This window comes from Carcharodon carcharias, chromosome 13 (genome assembly GCF_017639515.1).
Source record: "Carcharodon carcharias isolate sCarCar2 chromosome 13, sCarCar2.pri, whole genome shotgun sequence".
Taxonomy (NCBI): domain Eukaryota; kingdom Metazoa; phylum Chordata; class Chondrichthyes; order Lamniformes; family Lamnidae; genus Carcharodon; species Carcharodon carcharias.
In genome coordinates this window covers 43,741,786-43,754,507 of record NC_054479.1, presented here as the reverse complement: position 1 = coordinate 43,754,507, position 12,722 = coordinate 43,741,786, and the positions used below count along the sequence as shown (strand labels likewise).

Here is a 12,722-nt window from a genome sequence, read left to right as displayed (position 1 = left end):
GATCACCCGGAGTCGATCCCTTTAAGAAGATCATGTCATTTGTTTATAAATAGATTTATCCTTCCACTATATAAAAGCTTCTCTGAAAGTTATTCCTCCGCTGCTCTTCAGGCACCAATTGAGATGAATTTTATTTGACTGCAGTTTTAGTCTCCAGGATAATTCATTTTTTCATCTGAATCTTGTCTCCTTTTTCTCTTTTTTTTATTTGTCATGAAGGATTATCCACAAGGCTGTGAAGTTCAGTTTTTATGTTACCCATGCATAGTTTTATCAAGACTTGAACGGATGTCCAGAAATCTGGACTTTAACATAGCTGATGTTTTTTAAAAAAAAAATTCTTTACTCCCTAACTCTTGTGATGAGTCTCAAGATCATTGGATTTCTGCATTTTCCTTTGTTCACTTATCGGCAGTTAATTGCAGGATATATGAACTTTTATTGCAATGATGGAATTGTTTTTCTTTTGGGTAGCTTGAACTGCCTTTTGAAAGATGGTACAGGGGTAGTGTCAATAATTGCAGGGTGTCTTGCACAAGCATAGTTTAGGAAACAGCTACTCAGTATACAAAGTGCATTAATGTAAAATCATCATTCCACAGGACCAATTTAAATTTCATAAGTGTGAAAATTTTAAGTGGTGGCATTGGACACCGTCACCTTGCTAGGACAGTTTGCATCACTCTATATTTCTATTGCTTACAGAACTACAGTGTGATTCTAATAGCATAAGTTCCAGTCCAGAGGCCTCACCACAAAATCTATGCTGACATTCCAGTGCACTATTGAGGAATGGCACATTGCCTGAGATGCCATCTTTTGGATGGAATATTTCCAAGGCCCTGTCTGCTTTCTAAGCTGGCCAAGAAAGAGCCATGTAAGTATTTTGAAGATGAGCAGGTGTGTTATCCCCAGTGTTCTGGTCAATATTTATCCCTCAATTAACATCATAAAAAGCAGATGATCTGTTCATCTTTGCATTGCTGTTTTGGGACCTTGCTATGCACAATACTGACTGCTGTGTATACCACATTACAACAGTGATTAAACTTCAAAAGCACTTAGTTGGCTTAAGGCACTTTGGGAGGTCCTGAGGTTGTGCAAGGTGTAATATAAACGCAAGTCTTTATTTTCACATTTTTAAAATGGTTAAAACCTGAGTTGCTTTAGACTATATAATTTCCATATAATCAAGGCAAAAGAAAATTGAACTGTATTTAATGAAAGAAGATCAGTTAATAGTTCCTGCCACATTGCAGCCAATATATTTAAAAATATGCTGGAGATCTAATTGATAGTGTAAGGTGTTTTGTGAACCTTATCTATTGGTATATTTACCTATTGAATTTTGACTTCACAAATGTGGAATGAAAGGGATGTCAGAACAGTGATAATCCTGGATTTTCTCATTTTGAGCTGAAGTGGGATCAATTTATTTTTGTATCACTGTTGATCACTGCATGAGTCCCTTTTCAGTATCTGGTACAGTTTAAAGATTGCAGCCTCCTATCATGACTTCAATTTTAAACCTAGGCAGTGCAGCAAAACAATTTTGGTGTGTTTGCTGTCACCCTGCTGTAACTGCCAATGTTTTAACGCTTTTGAAAGGAAGGGAATTGCTGGACATTGCAAAATGGTAAATGGACTATATGGTAGTGTAGTATTTAAGATGTCTATCAGATCTTTTGGCAAGAAGCTGTTGTATATTACTGAAATATACATTGAAATCTGAGTGTAAATGCCACAACCTGATCCTTTATTAATGGAGTAGGGTTATGGCAACAATGATTTTGCACGCAATCACTTTATTTGCTTTCTCTTCTCTCAGCTTCTTGAATCTGAATTGGGCACTTTCTCGAAATAAGTTTGTAAATTGCCAACTATTATGTAGGAAAATTTGGTTTTTGATATGGCTCTTCTCCCACTTTCAGCATATTCTGGGGAAAAAAATGTCATTTTAACCATCTCTGTAATTGTACTATAAACTTTTCCAGAGCCTTTTAGCTTCCCGGCAAAGCAGATAACTTTATATGCCAATTTCCCGTAGTTTCTTAGTGTCCAGACACAGCATTAACCATTTACAATGGTGATCATTCTTGAAATATAATCCCTGAAGGAGAAACATTGTGGAAAATTTAGTGTGAAAAGCTGGATTTCTCTTTAGCATATCAGAACACTGAACCTTTGGCAGGGTTTATTGGGGTGAAACAGTTTAAAGAACTTAGAACTATTAATTATCTGAACTAATATTTTCTTTGACTTCTACAATGCTATTATAATACTGGTTTTCAAATGATTGGGGCAAATAATTTGCTGATGTTTATCTGTAAACACTGTTCATAATTTGTACAGTTTTAAGAACAGTGTGACACTGTCTACAGGTATGTTTTGATTGAAAATAAATGAATAGCAATAAGGATATACTTAATAATGGATAAAGCGCTTATTCCCATTTTACACCACATTATGTAATCCCAGGCAAATAAAAAGGGCTGCTATCTATCTCGGTGCATGAGTCCATTTTCAGTATCTGGTACAGTTTACAGATTGCAGCCTCCTATCATGACTTCAATTTTAAACCTAAGCAGCAAAACAATAGCATACATTTTGGTGTATTTGCTGTCACCCTGCTGTAACTGCCAATGTTTTAACGCTTTTGAAAGGAAGGGAATTGCTGGACAATGCAAAAATATTCACTTTATTTTGCCTTTGTAATTATGTATCTGATCATCACCGCTTACAATGAGTATATTGGTATCAAGATCATTTGACCGCTGTACAATGTCAAGCAGTGGAGGCATAAAAGAACTCAAGATTGTCCTGTTCAGCACAAATAGAGGTAATTGAGAAGAAACTACCGTCAACTTTCCTGAGATGAAAGCACTATAAATGTCTGCTCTCTATAGGAGGGCCTGTTAAAGGAGAACTAGAATGTGTCATTTCATTTCTTCATTATTTTTAAGTTGGATTATAACATTGATTTCTTTTTTCCATTGAGATAAGAAATAGCCTAATAGCCATGTCTTTCCAAAGTTTGAAATGGAGCTGAAATGTGTGCTACTCAGCAGACCAGCAAGAAGAATAGGAGCTCTAGAGGCCCCAGGGAAGGGAGTGGGGTTAGAGAAGGACTTAATGATAGGATATCACACTTTAGCTGCTAAAAGTAACCAGCCTGTTCAGCGTGGTTTAAAGGGCACCTTTGTCGTTGCCTGCTGTGGCCAAGACAAATCATTAACATCATTTGCCTGTCTATCCAGCTGACTATCCAGGTTAAGTAGAGTTCATGCAGGTGGTTGGTAATGTGTTTAAAAGGCATTCTTATACACTCATTCATGAGCATCTAGGACCTTAAATTTTCCAGTCAGATTGAAAATGGTGGCATGCAGTTTATTTTTTGCTTCTGACTGAGCCTTGCTGTGCTAGTGTTTTGATAGTTTCTATTTGTGCTTAATTCTTTAAAACTTAGTTGTGATATTAAATGCTCTGACTGGGCTTTAAAGTTGCATTAAGCATACACAGTTGCTTAAGTGGCCCGCATGTTAATTGAAATTTGGGTTATAAGTATGCCCTTGGTCAGTCCCTTTCACACATGAGCCATGTTATTATCCAGCAGATGGTGCTCTTCAGTCCATTTGCAACGAAGTGCTCAGTTAAGCCAGGAAAAGTTCCAGCAAGTGACAGTTTGTGGTGCTCCGAAAAGCAACACAATTGAGTTTATTTCATGTGTTTTGTCAAGTGTTTACATGAGCAGTATATCATTTGAAACTTCTATCCTTACCCCTCCAAATTTGTGCCTTATCTGATGGCACTGGTTGCCAAGAAAAAATTGGAACTGTTCAGTAGTTGAACATGCTTGTGATAATCTGTGCCAAATCCCTTTTTAGTTCTATGTTGCATAATGTGCTCTTGGCATTACTAGTCAAATTAGGAAACAATCCTTTCAGTGTTATCATGTGGATAGTATTCTGAAAGGCACTTTAATCAGTTCTTGGAAAAGCTTAGTTTTATGTTTGGACTAGTGTAAAGATGTCTTTTTATAGCTATCATGTTGGTATTTGGTTCTTCAGTTGGAAAGAACTATACTGAAAATTGAGCCATGATATAGCCTTTGGCTAGTTTAGATCAGTAAGTCAATGTACCTAACAGCAACATCTATAAGCCACAACAAAAATGGTAAGCAAACATTATTTCCCACCTGTGTTAAACTGGTAGGTAGCCAGTTAAGTATTCAATTGTCGCATTTAGACCTGATGTACCTTTGGATTTCAGCATTCATTATTTTTAAAATGCTGTTAAATTCATTATTTTGATTGTGGAGCAAAAGAGACCAGCTTATGTTTTCTGTTCTATGCAATTGTTTCTGAAATTTAAAGCAGTACTATTTCAAGGGTCAAGGATTTTGCACTCTGGCCATTTTGGAAAGAAACTTACTGGTTATAGTTCAGGCTAGTTTTGATAAATAAAAGCAAAAACTGGAATTAGGAGATTCAAATTCCCTACACTGCGCTTCGTCTGAGGTGTGCAAATTTCCCCCATTTTTCGATTTGATCAGTTTGTATGGCTATGTTGATCACATCGTAAACAAAACCTACTGGAACCATGCATGCATTGTAAACTCACTTAAGGATAAGTGGTTTGGCAGTGCGACTAATGACACCGCCAAACAAGTAGTAAATCTCTGACTATTCTCTGTCAGCAAGGAGTTTGTTCTTTGTTCATGTCATCCTCCGCCATTTCCGCCAACTCCAGCATGATGCCACCACCAAACACATCTTCCCTTCACTCCCCCGGCAGCATTCCGTAGGGATCGTTCCCTCCGGGACACCCTGGTCCACTCCTCCATCAACCCCTACTCCTCAACCCCCAGCTATGGCACCTCCCCATGCCCACGCAAAAGATGCAACACCTGCTCCTTCACTTCCTCTATCCTCACCGTCCAAGGGCCCAAACACTCCTTTCAAGTGAAGCAGCATTTCACTTGCATTTCCCCTAACTTAGTCTACTGCATTCGTTGCTCCCAATGCGGTCTCTTCTACATTGGAGAGACCAAACGTAAACTGGGCAACCGCTTTGCAGAACACCTGCAGTCTGTCTGCAGGAAAGACCCAAACCTCCCTGTCACTTGCCATTTTAACACTCCACCCTGCTCTCTTGCCCACATGTCTGTCCTTGGCTTGCTGCATTGTTCCAGTGAAGCCCAACGCAAACTGGGGGAACAGCACCTCATCTTCCGACTAGGCACTTTACAGCCTTCCGGACTGAATATTGAATTCAACAACTTTAGATCTTGAACTCCCTCCTCCATCCCCACCCTCTTTCCGTTTCTTCCCCCTTCCTTTTGTTTTTTCCTATAATTTATATAGATTTTCTTTTTCCCATCTATTTCCATTATTTTTAAATCTATATCTTTTATGCGCTGTTAGCCTTTCCACCCCACCCCCACTAGAGCTGTACCTTGAGTGTCCTGCCATCCATTCTTAATTAGCACATTCATTTAGATAATATCACCACCTTCAGCACCTCTTTGTTCTTCTGTATGTGACATATTTTTGATTATCTGCTCCTATCACTGCTTGCTTGTCCCTACAACCACACCCCACCCCCAACCTTAAACCAGCTTATATTTCACCCCTCTCCTAATATTCACTCAGTTCGAGTTGAAGGGTCATGAGGACTTGAAACGTCAACTCTTTTCTTCTCCGCTGATGTTGCCAGACCTGCTGAGTTTTTCCAGGTAATTCTGTTTTTGTTTTGGATTTCCAGCATCTGCAGTTTTTTGTTTTTAAGTTTGTTCTTGTGCCTGGCTTTGATTTAGGTATGCCTTTGTCCCATGTCAAACAGGAAGAGGTATTTATTGAGTTCGAACTCCTCTATTCCCAGCTATCCCGCCACAAGCTAGTATCCAGTGAAGATGCTGAGTCCTTGAAAGCATGCTTAGGAGATCTAGGGCACACATATTGCAAGATACCCAACTTGGCCACCTTTCATATGCAGCACAAACGTCTGGTAGCATTATGAAGCCTCAAGGCCAATCCAGACAGACATATCTGTAAGCCTGGCAAAGGGACTGGAATAGTCAACCTTAACAAAATTGACTATGTTGACAAAGTGTACACCGTTCTTAATGATGGCTTCAAATTTTTTGCCTGTTGGGCCTGCCGCTAAGCATGACCACAAATTCCTGCTCCAAAACAAGTTACAAAAATGCCTGTTGGACTTGTGTAAAAGTAAGAAGCTGGCTCGTGGCCTATGTGATAGGATTCGTCCTCATGGTTTGCTGTGTCAATGTATGTATGGGCTGCCCAAGACACATACCCTGATTTTCCTTTTATGGCCCATCTTAGCTATGACTGGTTCTGCAAGACATGAACTGGTCAAATGGTTGAGTGAGTTGCTACGGCCAGTTCGGAGGAAGTTTTACACATATGTGGTGAAGGAATCCTTCACCATTGTGAAGACCTTACAGGACTTGCGTATCAATAGCAATGCCATGTCCATGTGCTTTTTCGACATTGCCAGTCTGTTCACTAATGTACCACTCAAGGAAGCCATAGACATTTGCACCATGTCACTATATCATGACAATCTAGATGCGCTGCCATTGTCTGAATCTGTATTCATTGAACTTAATTCAGCAACTCATGCAGTTGAGTTCAGTTTTAACAACACCATATATGCCCAAATAGATGATGTTGTCATGGGATCCCCTCTAGGCCCAGCTCTTGCTAACATCTTCATTTATTCCATGAGAAATGTGTCTTGAATAGAATGATCACCTATCCCTTGCATATTTCCAATACGTAGGTGGTATATTTGCTATATTTGAATCTGCAGTTGCATGTAAGAATTTCCTTGCATGCTTTAATGGGTCCCACCCTATCTTTTGCAAACAGAAAGAACATGTCTGTGCGTTGTCTTTTTCAACCAAATAAAAACTTTGGGGGCAGCCATTCCCTGGTTCATTTCCCATGGCAATACCATGACCAATTGGAGTTAACCTGCCTGATCTGAATTTAAACAATAGCTTGGCAGTGAACTACTCCCTGGTGCATTCTCCATGGCAATGCCTCTACCAATCAGAGTCCACTTGCCAACCAATCAATACCCTCATCATGCAGTACAGATTGTGTCCCCTTTGAGATTCTATCCTGATGAGTGTAAGATGAAAAGCTTTGACAGCCTGTCCCTATTTTCAGCAATACTCAAATTTTAAAAATATAAAACTTCATCAAACAGTGTTCAAACTTAAATGAACTGTAAGGCTTTCCTCAGCTGAGTGTGAGGAAAATAAATCCAGGACTGTTGAATTTGCAGACCCTTGCATTAAAACAAAACCAGTAGTGCAGGTGTCAACTTGGTTAATTTGACATCACTGTAGCCTCTGATTGAGAAGGGTACGGGTTCTTGGACTTGAATACACAGGTGACACCTCTGAAGTGCTGCAGTGTCAGTTATTGTCTATTTTATTGTGCATTAAACCAATGACTGTTCAAATAGTTAAAAACACTTTTTTTTAAAGAAGAGAGAAGGGTGTTCTGTAGTTCAAGTCAGAATTAGTCTGAACCAAAATCTTTTATTTGTCATTGGCTGTTGTGTTGGTGTACATAAACGTTGAACTGCTTTGGGACATTCTGATGATTTGAAAGGTGTCTATAATTGCAAGTTCTTGTGAAAGCAAAATATTGCAGATGCTGGAAATCTGAAATAAAAGCAGAAACTGTTGGAAACACTCAGTAGGGCTGGTGGTGTGGCGAGAGAAACTGTTAACATTTCGGGTTGTGAAACTGAACTAAACGTGAACAGTATTTTGCGCTATCCAGAGAAGACAATGAATAAAAAGTCAATATTTTGCTGTGTAGACATGCATTTCCAACCTCCCTGTGGTAAATGGACCTGTTTGGTTCACTGATCTAGCAGCTAGGCCTGGATTGTGTGGGTAAAACATACATGATGCATTTTGCTTCAGTCCATGTCTTAAGCAGGAGAGATCAGATTGGTGCTTAAGCCTTTGGCACTCAGTTTGTAAATATTTTGCCCATGTGTTTTCATTTGAGCGAAAGGAATGAGATGTTTTACTTTATTGGAGAGATTAATTTTTTTAAGCCCTTAGCATTGGGAGAGGTGATTATAAATTCCAGGTACCAAAACTTAGTGTTGAAGATTGAACAGGTTACTACTTTAATTTGTTCATGCAATGTGTGTTGCTGGCAAAGCCAGCAGTTATTGCCTATCTCTAATTCCCCTGAGGTGGTGGTGCTGAGCTGTCTTCAACTGCTGCTGCAGTCTGAGGTGTAGGTACACCCACAGTGCTATTAGGGAGGGAGTTTCAGACCTCCTGGGTGGTAGAGGTCGTGGGTATAGAAGATGCTGTACGAGGAGGATTGGTGAGTTCCTGCAGTGCATCTTGTGCCACTGTCTCCTTGTGGTGGAGGGAGTGAATGTTTAAAGTGGCAGATGGATGCTGATCAAGTGGGCTGCTTTGTCCTGATGGTGTCCAGCTTCTTGATGAGTGCAGCTCCAGCAACACTCGGGGCAGGTGGGGAGTTTTCTGTCACACTCCTGACTTCCCCCTTGATGTTGGCAGTGAAGGATCCAGTGATAGTAATGCAGTTGAAGGCCAGTGGGAATTGGTTAGATTCTCTTACTGGAGATGGTCATTGCTTAGCACTTTGATGGACATGAATATTACTTGCTGCTTTATTATCCGAAGCTTGAATGTTGTCTAGGGCTTCCTGGATGCAGACACGGACTGCTTCAGCATCCTAGGAGTAGCGAGTGGTACTGAATGCTGCAGTTGCCAGCGAACACCCCACTTCTGATCTTAAAATGGAGGAAAGGTCATTGATGACAACTGAACATGATATGGCCTAGGACACTATCCTGAAGAACTCTTGCAGTGTTGTCCTGGGGTTGAGATTGACCTCTAACACCCACATTTTATTTTACATTAGGTATGACACCAGCCAATGGAGAGTTTAACTTCAATTTTGCTAGGACACCTTGATGCAAAACTCTTGTCAATTGCTGCCCTGATGTCAGGGGCAGTTACTGCCATCCCTCTGGAATTCAGCTCTTTTGTTCATGTTGGGCGAAGACTCTAATGAAGCCTAGAGCAGAGTAGAACTGGTGGAACTGACTGTGTGTAGGTTATTGCTGAGTAAGTGCTGCTAGATAGCACTGTTATGATACCTTGCATTACTTTTTGCTTCTGATTGAGAGTAGACTGACAGGGCGGTAATTGACTGGGTTAGATTTGTCCCATTCTTCCTGGGCGGGACATACCTGGCAATTTTTCACTTTGCTGGGCCAGTTTTTTTTAGCTGCACTGAAACAGTTTGGCTAGGGGTGCAGCTATAAGAGTATAAGTCTTCAGTACCACAGCTGGATGTTGTCAGGGTCCATAGAATTTGCTGTATCCAGTTTGTTCAGTTGTTTCTTGATATCACCTAGTGAATTGTTTGGCTGGAGACTGGCATCTGTGATGCTGTGACCTCAGGAGGAAGCCGAGGTAGATCATCCACTCAGTACTTCGGCTGAAGGTGATGTGCTGGGCTCCCTCATCGTCGAGAATGAGGACATTGTGGAGCCTCCTCCTCTTAGTTGTTTAATTATCCACCACCATTCATGACTGTATGTGGCAGGACTACAGAGCTTTGATCTGATCCATTGGTTGTGGGATCGCCTGCCTCTGTCTATAGCATGTAGCTCACACTATATAGCAGGCAGATGACACTATATAGCATACAAGTAGTCCTGTGTTGTAGTTTACCAGGCTGACACTTCATTTTTAGATGTGCCTGGTGCTGCTCCTGGCATACTCTTCATTGAACTAGGGCTGATCCCCTCGCTTGATGGTAGTGGTAGAATGAGGGACATGCCAGACCATGAGGTTGCAGATTGTGGTTGTATACAATTCTGCTGCTATTGATGACCCACAGAACGTCATAGATGCTCAGTTTTGAGCTGCTAGAACTGTTCTGAATCTATCCCATTCAACTTGGTGATAGTGCCACACAACATGTTGGAGGATATCCTCAGCATGGTGATTGGTTTTGGTCTCTACAAGGACTGTGTGGTGGTCACTTGTTGATGCTGACATGGGCAAGTGCATCTGCAACAGGTAGATTGGTGAGGACAAGGTCTAGCAGATTTTTCCCCCTCGTTTGTTCCCCTGCCGCAGGCCAGCCTGGCATTTACCTCGTTCAGGACTTGGCAGCTCAGTCGGTAGTGGTGTTACCAAGCCATTCTTGTTGATGGATTCCTTGTCCAGAGTATATTTTCTCCTTGCTACTCTGTGCTTCTTTCATGTAATATTTAACATGGTGGAGTACTGATTCATCAGCTATGGAAGGGCAGTAGGTGGTAATCAGCAGGAGGCTTCCTTGCCCTGTTTGACCAAATGTTATGGAGTCCAGAGTCAACACTGAGGATTCTCAGGGCCACTCCCTCCTGACTGCATACCACTGTGCTTTCATCTCTGGTCGTCTGCCAGTAGAATAGGACATGTCCTTCATATAGTAGCCTTCTACTATTTCTTATGTTGTTACCACTATCCCTGGGTGAATCTGGGACATAGTCTGTAAGATGTGATTCGGTAAGCATGACTATGTCACACAATTGTTTGACTAGTCTGTGAGATGGCTCTCTTAATTTTGGCACAATTCCCTAGACTTTGGTGAGGAGCACTTTGTAATGTTGACTTGGGCAGGGTGTGTGCCTTTGTCACTTCTGGGTGAGCCTTGTAGTTTCATTGTTTGATTTTTCCCAATTGGTTTGATACAACTGAGGCTACTTCAGAGGGCACTTAGAAATCATCCATGTTGCTGCAGTTGTCACATGTAAACCAGATGAGGTAAGGATAAAAGCAAAATATTGTGGATGCTGGAAACTTGAAACAAAAACAGAAAATGCTGGAAAAACTCGGCAGGTCTAACAGCATCTGTGGAAAGAAAGACAAGTTAACGTTTCGAGTCCTTATGACTCCTCTTCAGAGGTAAGGTTACCAGTTTTTTTTTTCCCCTGTAGGACATAAGTGAACCACATGGGTTTTTAATAACAATCCAGTAGTTTCATTATCATCATTACTAAGGTTAGCTTTTTATTCCATATTTAATTAATGAATTGAATTTAAATTCTTCTAGCTGCAGTGATGGAATATGAACTCATATCCGTGGTATATTACTCCGGACATCTGCATTACTAGTCCAGTAACATTGCCAATATGCTACCGTTCCTTAATAACACCTAATAGTTTGAGAGAAATTTACACACGCGCAGACAATTGATTCTTAATGACTATTCTGATTGTGGAAAATCTTTAAAGGTGTCTAGGGATAACAGGCAAGTTTCCATTTTTTGTCTTGGAACCAGCCAGTGTTACGGTAGTTAAAGATTGTGTAAACTGGCTTAGTGGCTCTCAAATGGAGAATATTCTATATTAATTTTGAAATTGCCCCTTCAAGCAATGCCTGATGTGTGGATGAAGCATCTGGCTTCATAAACTGTGAAATTGGGCTTTCTGAATTTGGCAGTCATTGGATTAATATTTTAACAAAATTAGTTTAAAATTAACAAGTTATATTTTTGCCCTCCTTTGGAAATATAACTCACTTCAAATTAATGTTGGCATTGCTGCAGTAAGTAATGGTGCTTGCATTCTGATACCACTAATCGTTTAAATATTGCAAAACAAGGCATGTGAGCTGACTACTTTTAATCAGTGCAATTTTCATTTTAATGATAGAAAAGACTATAGGGTGGAAAAAAGTGAATACTGCTGAAAAGAGAGACATGCTACTGAAGCTTTTTGCTTTCACTTGACAGGCATGAGAATATTAATTTCAAAAGAAACAACAACTTATACTGTATGAGAAAAGAGTGCTAATTGCTTGGCCAGTCAGTCTGATTGCTCGAGGTGTTGCCATGGAAAATGCACCTGAGAGCTTGTTCCCCATACATTTGTTTAATTAAAAAGTTGGAATGCCTGGACATACTCTTTCTGCTTGCAGAGGACAGGGCCCTGCATATGAATAGCTTCTGGCAAGCATAAGTGAGCTACTTTGCGAGCTGAAGTTGGTTGTCAGTGTAATTCATAGCACACTAGGGCCTGTTCAGCAAGTGCTGACCAATCGTGGGATCACATCAACTGTTAGACATTATGTTCTGAATTTTGCACGCATGAGCTGGTTGAATACGGTCAGTACTCTGCCTATTGCAAATAACCAGAGGGACGTGCTGTTTGATATGACCTGCCAGTTGTAGGGACATATGGCCTAGGAACCTGACATTGTACTAGCACTAAAATTCATATGCCGCAATACTCATTTGTGTGGTAGACAGAACATCTTTTTGCCTTAATAGCAGCATCCTGTTACTGGAAAATACCAATTGTGATGCTACTGCATAGTAGCAGTGTGAAAAGGCTAGCTTCACCTATTACTCAGATGTTTTGATACTTTATGCTTCCAGGGAAATTTGAGGTAGGCTGGACACTTTTCAGGTCTGAAAATGGCAGCCACCAACAGGATGCTGCCGTCGAGCCAAAAAGATGTTCTGGCTGCCACACAAATGAGTAGTGTATATAAGTTTTAGTGCCAGTGCAATGTCAGATACCTAGGCTGTAAGTCCTGACGACTGGCAGATCATAGCAAACAGTACGTACCTCCAGCTGTTCACAATGAGCAGAGTACTGACCGTACTCAACCATCCCGTGCGTGCAAAAT

At 40.7% G+C, this 12,722-nt stretch overlaps 1 protein-coding gene across 3 annotated transcripts in view; it reads left to right on the top strand.

Annotated features, from left to right (window-relative positions):
• Nucleotides 1-12,722, top strand: part of LOC121285843 (mediator of RNA polymerase II transcription subunit 13-like) — a 271,744-nt gene that overhangs the window by 73,986 nt on the left and 185,036 nt on the right. The window contains exon 1 of one of the 3 annotated variants that reach the window (XM_041202725.1): nt 778-877. The exons of the other annotated variants lie outside the window; for them this stretch is intronic. Coding sequence (XP_041058659.1) covers nt 793-877 — 85 coding nt within the window. The 5' untranslated portion in view covers nt 778-792. Of the gene's footprint in view, nt 1-777; nt 878-12,722 lie in introns of those variants that run through there. 3 annotated transcript variants of the gene reach the window in all.